Source organism: Anabrus simplex, chromosome 6 (assembly GCF_040414725.1).
Source record: "Anabrus simplex isolate iqAnaSimp1 chromosome 6, ASM4041472v1, whole genome shotgun sequence".
NCBI classification, from domain to species: Eukaryota; Metazoa; Arthropoda; class Insecta; order Orthoptera; family Tettigoniidae; genus Anabrus; species Anabrus simplex.
In genome coordinates this window covers 152,725,661-152,737,201 of record NC_090270.1, presented here as the reverse complement: position 1 = coordinate 152,737,201, position 11,541 = coordinate 152,725,661, and the positions used below count along the sequence as shown (strand labels likewise).

Sequence of the window (11,541 nt, the reverse complement as noted above, 5' to 3'; positions counted from 1 at the left end):
TATGTAAGTAATCGGGTAAGAACTAAGTTGAGTACATACTCCGACGAATGAGTATTTTATTTAATGTATATTATTTTCATACTTTTCATTTTAATGCTATTTGATATTATTTTAAATTAGTGAGTATAGTCGAAATGTTTCAATAGAAAGGGGAATTGGGGATTGGAATAATTTACAAAGGGAGATGTTTGATAAATTACCAGCTTCTTTCAGAAATCATTTAAGGACCAAGTGAACAACTAATAGGGAAAATCCCATCTAGACAACAGACCTAAATGGTCTTCATGCGTGACATGAAGCCTTCCTTCCTCCGAAAAATTTGGAATTTTGTATGTACCTGGCCGGGAACTCGCAGTAGATGAAGCTATGACAGGTTTCAAGGGAAGATTTATCTTGAAACAGTACCTTGCAGGGAAACCCACCAAATGGGGTATCGCTGACCGTGGAAATTGCTACCTTCCGAAATGTGAGATTTACAAGGGGGAAGAAAGAAACACAGGACCAGAATTTATTATTAGGAGAGCAGGTGATTTTACACCTGACAGAGTCATACTGGGGAAAGTGACATCATGTTTACTTGGATAACATTTAAAGTTCTGAAAAACTGATGAAATTATTGTTAACCCACAACACCTATAGTTGTGCGACAATGAGGGTAAATAGGAAGGGTTGGCCTGATCAGTTTAGGAAACCTGCACAGTTGAAACTCAAGCGGGGAGAATATAGGAAAATGCAAAATGAGGATGTAATAGCAACAGTCTGGCAAGATAAACGTACTGTACTTATGATGTCAACAAATTCAGATTCTGATAATGATGGCACAGTGAAACGAAAAACTGGTAAAGGCAATGTAGAAATAGAAATTGCATGTCCTCGTGCTGTCATAAATTACACAAAACATATGGGTGACGTGGACATCAGTGATCAGAAAAGAGAATACTACGGGGTTGGGCGATCGTCTAAAAAAATGGTGGAAATTTATTTTTCATTTTGTTATCAATGTGTGCGTTGTGAACAGTTTCATTCTTTATGATATGAGTAATCGACCAGCTCTCACACCTCATGGAAACAGACAGCTGAACTTCCGGCGCAACTTGGTGCAACAGCTGATCGGGAACTTCACGTCCCACAAACGTACAAAAAGAAAAATAAGTTTACCCATCGGCTGTCCATCCCCTAAATTATTTCATACTTTTGTGAAGATACCTGGTCATGCCAAAGTGTGTGCTTTGTGTTTACAAATGAAAAATAGGGCAGCTTCTGCGAGAGGCAAACAAATAACATTCAAATGTAAGTAGTGTGATCTACCACTGTGCAAGATGGGGTGCTTTTTGGAATACCATCCGGAGCGAAATGTGGATATTCAAAATTAGGGTGAGTACACATTTATATGCAATAATTATTAAGGAACAAAATGCAAAAGAAATGCAAAAGAAATTACATGTATATCTCTTTTTTTTTTTTTGCAATGTGCTTTCGGTCACACCGACACAGATAGGTCATATGACGACGATGGGACTGCAAAGGCCTAGGAGTGGGAAGGAAGCGGCCGTGGCCTTAATTAAGGTACAGCCCCAGCATTTGCCTGGTGTGAAAATGGGAAACTATGGAAAATCATCTTTAGGGCTGCCGACAGTGGGGTTTGAACCCACTCTCTCCCGGATGCAAGCTCATAGTTGCACGACCCTGACCGCACGGCCAACTCGTCTAGTATATATATCTTATCGTTAGGCTTCCAGTTATTTTCTTTTGAAGGGTGGTATTTATGCTGCTGTGCCTATTGTGAATTAAAGGACTCTGTCAGAAAACACGGTAATTACAGCCAGGCACCCACTTTTAAATGGGGAACGGCAAAGGGTTAAACGATGTTAAGCATGTCTTACTGCGGAAGGAGGTTGTTCTAAAGAATATCTTCAATAAATCGCGAGTAATAAGCCAGTATACATGCACAGTATTTTAAATAATAACATTTAAATTCATGGGCATATTTTATTCTGTAGTTGCTTAATACCTTGATTTGCCAGTAGTAATGGAACATAATCCTTGATGCCTGGCTGCAGTCAGGGTCGCACAAGTTGGGCAGTGGCTGAATGATGTGGAAGTTTCCTTGTAAAATGAGAGCACTGTGTTTTGGAGTATTTTGGTATCATTCACAAACAAGGAAATCTGCTGGCTGTGTATTTCACGTATTTCAGGGGATAAGTTTTCAGGCATCACCCCTTTTAAGATGTTTACTGCTTAATAAGTTTATCTGAGTGGTCCCTTGAAAAACCTCCAAAGAAGTTTTATTGTACCTCACATACTGACTGCTGTAGTAACCTGCAGTAAACCATGTAGGTAACCAAAATCAGGATTTCATTTCGATTTGGCATGTTTCTATTAATGACGATATACAACCTATAAATTGCAAAGAGATCAGGTAAAATAGTATTCCAATGTATAATCCACATAAATTTCTCAAATATAATTTAGAGGAAAATCAAGAAATATTATTTTACATATATAATGTGCATAAGTAACTAGATCTACACAAGGATTCCTCTTTTGAAAATCTCTCTACGTCTTAAAAATAACAGAATATCCTGTATAACACAAAAATTTCTCACACTTACTTGACCTCTGAGGATATGGGTGGAGCAACTACTTCACGACAGGGTCTCTTCTTTGGTGTACCTCCTTGCTCTTCTTGCAGCCTTTTTGATGATAAGATGGCCGATGTGGATAAGACATCCTCTCTGAAACACAGCAATGCATTCTAAGGAGCAAATCAAAAGAGGAATAACATCTTCCTATTTTGCCAGCTGACAGGACAATGAAAACTTTTAGCATATTGAACAGAACAGAATAATGCAGCTAGAATAAGGAAAAGAAATTACACTTTTATATCCTAACATGTCCAAGAAAGAAGAGATTGGGAGTAAGACAGAAAAAGGGAAAGAAAAGAGACCATGCACATATATATGGACTCAATGCCTAATTCATTCTGTGACCCCCCCCCCCTCTCTTAGTGCTGGTCACATAATTTAAGGTACATATCAAACAAAGTAATAATGTAATATTCAAAATAACAAACCTGAAGGAACATACATCAGCCGATAATACACCATGAAAAACATTTCAAATTTCAACAACATACACATGGCTAGAAACAAAGACACGCAGGATTATCAACATGACAACTAGAAAAAGGATATAGTAAGCAGGCCGGGAAGCCCTACAGAGGATATGATCTTACGTGACGTAGGGAAAAAGACGTAAGAGCGTTTACCCTTCAGTCAAGTTTACTAATAATTAGGAAAATTTAACAAGTTAATATAACAGGAGTTAAAAGGATAACATTAACAAAGAAACAAGATGAAACGAACCACGAGATTTTTGTCGATGGTTCTTCAGAATATCAAAATTGCAATAAAATGTTTTAACTACTTTTAAGGAAGGTGAGCATAGCTTTGACAATGAAAATTCACAAGGGAAGTTTAACAGGGAATATAAACATAATTACAACCATTTTACAAGGCAAACAGAGAAAGAGTTTACAGATTATTACCAATAGTTTACAAAGAAAAAAAAACATCTGAATTTGAAATTTAATGCAGAGGCCTTTAGAGTTGCTGTCCTCTCTGAATACGCATCAGCAAGAGACGCATAGCTCCACAGGCTTACCCTAAATTGATACTGCACTACGGGAGGCAACCTGGATGGAAAATTAAATTTTACATTACACAAAAGGTTAATAAAAGGGAATTGCCTCCAAAACAAAGGATATGCCTAGCTGACGGCATTACAAAACAAAACTGCGAAAACCAGGGTCTAAGATAAACTCTGAAACAAATGAATTTACATATTAATTTAACATTTGAGAAAAGAAAACACCTTCACGGTGTGTCCGATCATGAGGACGTACGAAAACCAAAGACGCGGACCAGAACCCTGCTCCTACCGAGGAGGCGAAGGCCGGAAATTGAGAAACACTCAAACAGCCAACCAGGGAAGCTACCTCCGATTTGACCCGAAATTTTCACTAATAAAAATGATCGTTATTCTGGCCAATAAAATAACAGCACCGTATATGGGAAACATATTCTAAGAGGTTTCGATTGCGAACTCAGCAATTTCATGATCGAAGCCTCCAGTGGCAAATAATTATAATCAATTGTCTCTCCTGTGAGTCCTGGAAATTCTTATTACTATTTTTAAATAAAACAAATATTTCATCAACTTCTTCATAAATGTCTTCATTCTTGCATTGACGATTTTACCAAAAATTTACATAAATACACAACCCAAAAACAAACAGATATTTAACTGAATTCTTCGAAAATGTCTGAGAGTTCCTTAGTTTTTCCAATGACGATTTCACAATTTTTTTTAGCATAATGACAAGAATTAAACGATTCCATCCATGTTATGAACTTCTCACCACCGGCGACACATTCATATTGGGATACTGTTCAGATTAACAATATAAACAAATTCTGAGAAGTTGTGCAAAGATACTGACTATTCCACGAATAAGCAGACCTGTAATTATTTCGGCCTAACTGAACAGGTTTGCTCAGTACATTGCGCTACAGACAGTCATGCTTGCTAGTTCTGTACTTGGAAACAGGTGGGTTTGAATCTCCTGTCGACCTTCCTCGAAGTGGTTTTCCATGATGTCCCATTTCAACTCCAGGCAAATACTAGGATGGTACCTTTTTGAAGGCCATGTCTGTTTCCTTCTGATTCAGAATTATTTTGGCTAGGAACGGACCTAAATAAATCATCATTACCTAGTTTTCCCTGCTGAGTGTAATAAAAAGGCACACCGGTAATAATTCTGGCTGTATTACATGAACATCTTTATTTTCATTAGCCCCAGCAGCAGCAGATGGAAAACAAACACAGTCCTGGACTTTTCATCATCATCATCATCATTGTACAGTTCCAGTTTCCTGGGTACTGTTAACGAGCCTCTTCCAATTCTTCCTGTCCATTTACGACTTGTCATGGAGAACATCATCCACTGTCCATCCTCTGGCAACTAGATCAACCTTGATCATGTCCATCCATCGGGTTTTAGGTATTCCTACAGGTTTCTTTTCCTTATCAATTTTCCTTTCCCATTCTTTAATCATTTCATTCCAGCTGTTTGCCTGTTCTTGAACTTCCTATTCACTTTCACCTAACAGTAAAATGTCATTAGCAAATAACCACGCTTTTAGTATAAATTCAGATGCTTAACTTTTCAACTCTTCTGTGTCATCATGTCTTCAACTATCAGTCAAATTATATTCCAATGGATGATTCTGACATAACACTGCACTTAGTAACTACTCAAGAGTACAGCTTGGTACTTTCAGCCACAGAAGGCTGGTATGAAGGGAGAAGAGCTCTAAGAGCTCAATAAGGGTAAAAGGTGTTAAAAGTTCCTATCTCTGTATTCTCTGGAAGAGGAATTATTTAACTTCACTTGACAAGTTGTAATTATAACTCCACGGTAATAGCCCTGAGAATTAACTGTAAAGTGAATTAACTGACTGAGAAATAGTAGAGAGATCACTTTAGTATGCATTACATTGAAGTAAAGAAAACTGACCTGATGCCATCTTGAGGAGTACATAAAAAGGGCATAAACTGGATGGCAGAACTTTCCTTTTCTTTTTCTTTGGATACTGGAGTGCATGGAGGTGCAATAGGTATCATCCATGTCTCTCGTGCTTTCTGAAGAGTTGCTAGATAAAGAGATGATTTGTAGGAAACTGGCTGAGAGGCTCCAGGACGAACCACCACAGAAAGTGGAGTTGGACGATCCACTGTACAAAGAAGACACATTTATTACATAGCCCAAATTTCCATTTTTAAAAATTTTCAGATATAACTTTCCTAATGCTACAACCAAAAATTGAAGTTCAATATATATTTATGATACTGTTAGAGACCACAATTAACATTTCTAGAAGTGTTTATTTCTACACTTTACAGATATGTGAATGATAGAGAAATATTACGAATACAAGAATCTTTATATTGCCTTCTTAGATATAATTTGAATTTACAATCCCATGCAAAGTTTAGTCTGTATTGAGGATCACTGGATTAAGCAAATACTGTATTTCTCTGAATTGAAGACAATCCTGAATGTAAAACGACCCCCACTTCTTCCTTCAAAAATATTTCATCAGGCTTAAAAATGCTTTGTGAAATCATAATTTTAGCTATAACAAATTTCAAATTTATTTTGAGAAATAAACTAAAAACACACAAGTACCAGGTAAATCCTACCTACTTCCCTAATCATTTTTTTAGAGGTATTGATACTGCCTTTGAAAGTTTTGGGGAATTCCTATTTGCAAGCCTGCATTCTTCTGGCCTGGGGACTGGGTGTTTGTGTTTGTCCCAACACTTTCCTCTTCATATTCAGACAACACACTACACTACCAACCACCACAGAAACACGCAATGGTGATTACATCCCTCCATATATAGTTGGCAGCAGGAAGAGCCTCTGGCCATAAAAAAGGGCCAAATCCACATGTGTGACATAGTTCGCACCCGTGACACCACGCATGTGGGAAGAGCGGTAGAAAAAGAAGTCAATAATAATGTTATTTGCTTTACGTCTCGCTAACTACTCTTTTATGGTTTTTGGAGATGCCGAGGTGCCAGAATTTAGTCCCGCAGGAGTTCTTTCACGTGCCAGTAAATCTACCGACATGAGGCTGACATATTTGAGCACCTTCAAATACCACCGGACTGAGCCAGGATCGAACCTGCCAAGTTGGGGTCAGAAGGCCAGCGCCTCAACTGTCTGAGCCACTCAGCCCGGCAGAAAAAGAAGAAAGAAGAAAAACAAGTTGTGGTTACTGGTTATACATACTGAAAGTATGTCTACCCCTTAGCTTCTGATGTGGAGTTGGGGATGAGGCGAGACGAAATTACATGGCATATTTTTATGGCTGGATGCCCCTCCTGGGGACTGTTTCATAAATCTACAAGTTTACAAGGGTACAAGTTGTAGTTGCAAGTGGATGTTCCTACACTTTTAGGAATGTTTTATTTCATAAACACAATTTCTACAATTGTAAGGTTGGTACATTTCACTACAAGTCTTACAAGTCTTACAAGTCAGCTGATTTCTGTGAGATTGCCAAATGGTGTCAAACATGAGTATTCCTAAACAGCAACAAGTTGCAAATAAAATTTTAATCCTGAATAAAATCAGGGAAGGAAAGGAAATTTTGTTCGGAGCTTTCTCTACTTCACTTCACTCACGAAAGAAGACAAAGTTAGAATGGGGAGGAATATTCATAATATTGCCTTATCACTGGAAGAATTTCCTCTAACGGTTCACCTCACCCTACAGATTATCTGGAAATTGAGAGGAGAAAGAAGATAGCCCTCCAGAATGAACTGTTAGAAATAAAATTCTATAAATCAAAACTGGAAGCTTTGAAACTTGAGAGACTTGGGCCTACCCAAGTCTCAATATACAAAGGACCTTACAAAGTGTGATGAGAATATAAAAGAGAGAGAGAGAGGGGGGGGGGGGGGGGGGTATATATTATATTTTAACAAATTAGGTGGCTGAAGAAGCTAATGGATGATTTTGCTTTTATATTTCATTATTTTCTCCTGTATATTAAACATTAAAGGAGTTTGTCTGTGTCAATAACTGTCTTTTATATGACATTAATTCACTCAACATTTTAGGTAAGCTTTAATCTCAAGCAAAACGATTAATGAGTTGCTGTAGGTGCCTATATGCTTCTGGAAGAGGTACATAGTCAAAATCTAGTTCATCTTTTCCATTTACAATAGGTTCTATGTTCTTCACATTCTGAAGTTCTTTTGAAAAATTACAACAAATGAAAATCTTAGCAGCAAAAGTAGGATTAACTCTAAGATGATTGAGACATGGACATTTCTCTTTTAAGATCCCAATAGCATTTTCAATTATATGCTTTGCTGACTCATGAGCTTTATTAAAACGCATAACTGTAGGGTCATTTATATTATTCAAGACAGGTGTAACGAGCCAGTCTTTCAGTGGGTACCCTGAATCACCAAGAAAAATGGAAATGGACACCAACCAGCATCACAGTGTTGAGAAAGAGTGTGGTTTCTTAGTACGCGTGCATCATGCATACTTCCAGGCCAGTTAACACTTGCATAGTATAACTTAAGATTTGGTCCACACACTACCATGCAATTTATAGAATGGTCCCCATGCCTATCAATAAAGTCGTTCTCATGTCCTACCGCAGGAGCATCAATGTTTATTAGTGTTCCATCAAAATATCCACTTACTTGAGGCATACGAACAATAGCACAGAACTCTCGAACTATGTGGCCAGTTTCCTCTGGCCAGTTGACAACTGTGGGAAACTTGACAAATATTCACTGCATTCACAACTGCACACACTAGATTTTGATACACCATGCATATCACCTACTGCATGATACTGCCCTCCATTTCCTAGCCAGTGTAATGCTGTAATTAACTGTTATTTTGGGAACAGAGCACAGTTTCTGTTAGTTGCATGTTGGAAGTTGAATATCTACATCTTGTAGGAGTGACTCCAGTTTTAATGAACTGATTCTAAATCTTTAATTGTATTTATAAAAGCTTGTGAAAACCATGTTAACCCTACTTCTTAAAGTTCTTTTACATCTTTGTCCATCCCCTATTATATCTTCATCACTATCGTTGCTAATATATAACAAATCCATTTCCACACAAAAAATTAACACAAAACTTGAAAACTAATTGATTATTGAGTATTTAGCAGCAAATTACACAGACTTGTAGTCAACCTTACATGTCTAAAACAACTTGTAAGAAAAATGGTATTTTCCACAAGTTCTTGTAGTCTACAAGTATCTTTCTGAAATACAACATGAATTTTGACTTGCTGACAAGTCTTGTAGCTTGTGTAAATACTCTTGTACCTACAAGTGCTTTTATGAAACAGGAATTAATTTTTTCCAACAACTTGTATGAAAAATTACTTGTAACTTTATGAAACAGGCCCCTGATGCCATTGTGATTACAGGTTCAGAGCTAGATAATGATGTACTGTGTGGTCGTAAAGGAAATTGGAATAAACATGTGACAGCGAGGGGGTTATGGAATATCCACTACCCTATTTGAATAAATATTTTGAATTAGTTGCCAATTAAACAATGGAATCACAAATGAGACAGGCAAATCTTGCTGGTAGGCAATAATTTTGAAAGTCTGTTTTGTCTGTGTTCGATGGCCACTTAGTGTGTCTATGCTAAAGAACACAAAATGAAGTACCCCACAACTTTTTCCTTGCAAACTTTGCTACCATTCCAGCACCAAGGGAGAGAAAGGTTATTTGCTTAAGACTCTTGTTGTGTGAAGTAATTGTAATTTTACTGATTACTTGTTGAAAAGTGATTGGTAATTGTAAATGATTACAATATTTCTCAGGTAACTGTAATTCAGCCCAATTACTTTTATTCCGTACTTTTTCCATCACTGATGCTGCCTAAATATCTTAACTGGTTTACCAGGTTTACTACTTCCACCTGCTGGTCTTGCATTTGCATGTTACAACCAGAATTCTCCCTGCTAATCACAATTACCACAGTTTTTGTTCTACTCACATTCATTCCATATTCCCCACACACATATTACAGTAAGTTTACTTCACACTCCCTCCTCAGATTCATACTATACTGTATTTCAATGTCATCCTCAAACACCAAAGCCTGTACTTCTCCATTTCATATTCCTCGTTAGTCCTTTGTAACAGAATCCATAACTAGTATGAATAGAAGAGGTGAGAGGGCACTTCCTTGTTGTACTACCTTTGTCATGTCAAACTATTCAGAGAAACCATTTTCAATACATAGAGAACTTCAGTAATTTGTATACACAGCATTTGAATCTTGCTGATGAGGAACTCAGACATTCAAAGTTTTCTGAGCCTCTTCCAGATGACTGATCTGAAGACATTATCGTATGCCTTTCCAAGATCCATAAACACAATAATAAAGTATTTTCCTTTTTCTCAATATTTTTCTGTCAGGATCCTCAAATTAACTAACAAATCTGTTGTGCCCCTCATTATCATCAACATTTCCCAACTCCAGTTTCCCGGGTGTGGTGTACAAGCGCTCGCTATCTCCTTTTGTCTTCATACATCTTCTGTTCCAGTACATCCATTTGTGTCCTCTCTCCTCCACATCTGATCTTACAGTCTCTATCCAGCATTTTCTTGGCCTTCCGTATGGTCTTCTTCCTATGAGATTAAGGTTGAAATATTTTCTGGCAAGTCTTTTCCTGTTTATTCTGATTATGTGCCCATATCACTGAAGTCTGCGTTTCTTTATGACACTGGTAATAGAAACCTCGATACCAGCTACTTTCCTATTCACTTCATTTCTGATCTTGTCCTTTCTGGTAATTTGGTTCATCGTTCTAATGAATCTCATTTCAGTTGCTTGGATTCTACTGAAGTCTTTGTTTAGTAGGGTACATGTCTCTAAACCGTACAAAGTAAGTGTGGTACATGATTGTTTTTGCTTTTTGAGGTATTTTGCAGTCCCAGAGAAGATTTCTGACTTGACTGTAGAAGTTTGAAATTTTCTGTGTCTTGCTGAGGTCCTGTCAGCCCTAAACCCATGCTGCTCCTCTTTTACAATAGGCTTTCATACTGCTCGCACTCTTGCTTCAACGATCTTCTGCATAATCGTAAGGCACATAGTAATCTTAAGGCCTTCTCTCCCATTAAATTTTACCATTACCAAACAATTTTCACATGTTCAAAGTCTTTCAAGGAATCCAACTTTTCAAATTTCATACATGCAAGTTGCTTGCAAGGGGATGATAAATCTGAATTGAACAGTAGCTATTACAGTATGTCCTTATAAATATGGAATCTTTGAGGTCCATCATCATCCGATAACTAAACTGGCAGAAAATAAAGGGCTTGTTTGGTGTACAGTGTAACCTACAAGATAAATACTGAGAGAAATCGGACCATACTATCCCCAGTGATAATGGTAAAATGAAGTACTTGTTACTGATCATGACCACTGATTTGGGGAACATCAATCATTCAACCTCTGTCACCGTATGTGTCAGATGAAAACTTAAACTCTGAAAGGCTGACTATGGTTTTAAAACAGAAACTCAACTACACCCGACCGTAACTTACAGTTAATATTACTATTTAAACCTGTTGCAGAATTCATGTATCTTGGCAGCCACTAAAAGCAAAGCTATCATATTTAATATTTTTTTGTACAAACCTTGCTTCCATCTGGAAAGAGCTTTACGCTCCTGAATACAGTGATGCAGAAGTTTTTGTGTCACAGAGGGTAACGTTTTTGCATAGGCTTCGACGAGAAGATTTCTCACGCTATTATCAAATTTATGGCCATTACCATTGATTTTATTATTCATGCTGATAGCTTCCACAATCCTGAAACAAATGATTACACACAGTTCTACACAAAATGTAATTTAAAAAAAGCAAGACACATTTTCATAAATAAAATATTTAGTTCATTATAACACAGCATTTT

At 37.2% G+C, this 11,541-nt stretch overlaps 1 protein-coding gene across 1 annotated transcript in view; it reads right to left on the bottom strand.

Annotated features, from left to right (window-relative positions):
* Positions 1-2,608: 2,608 nt before the first annotated feature.
* The window catches only part of LOC136875909 (protein ELYS), a 194,817-nt gene continuing 185,884 nt past the window's right edge, over positions 2,609-11,541 (bottom strand). Inside the window, exons 14-16 of the mRNA XM_068228248.1 lie at positions 11,266-11,438; positions 5,579-5,795; positions 2,609-2,735 (exon numbers count right to left, since the gene is read on the bottom strand). Coding sequence (XP_068084349.1) covers positions 2,609-2,735; positions 5,579-5,795; positions 11,266-11,438 — 517 coding nt within the window. The remainder of the gene's footprint in view (positions 2,736-5,578; positions 5,796-11,265; positions 11,439-11,541) is intronic.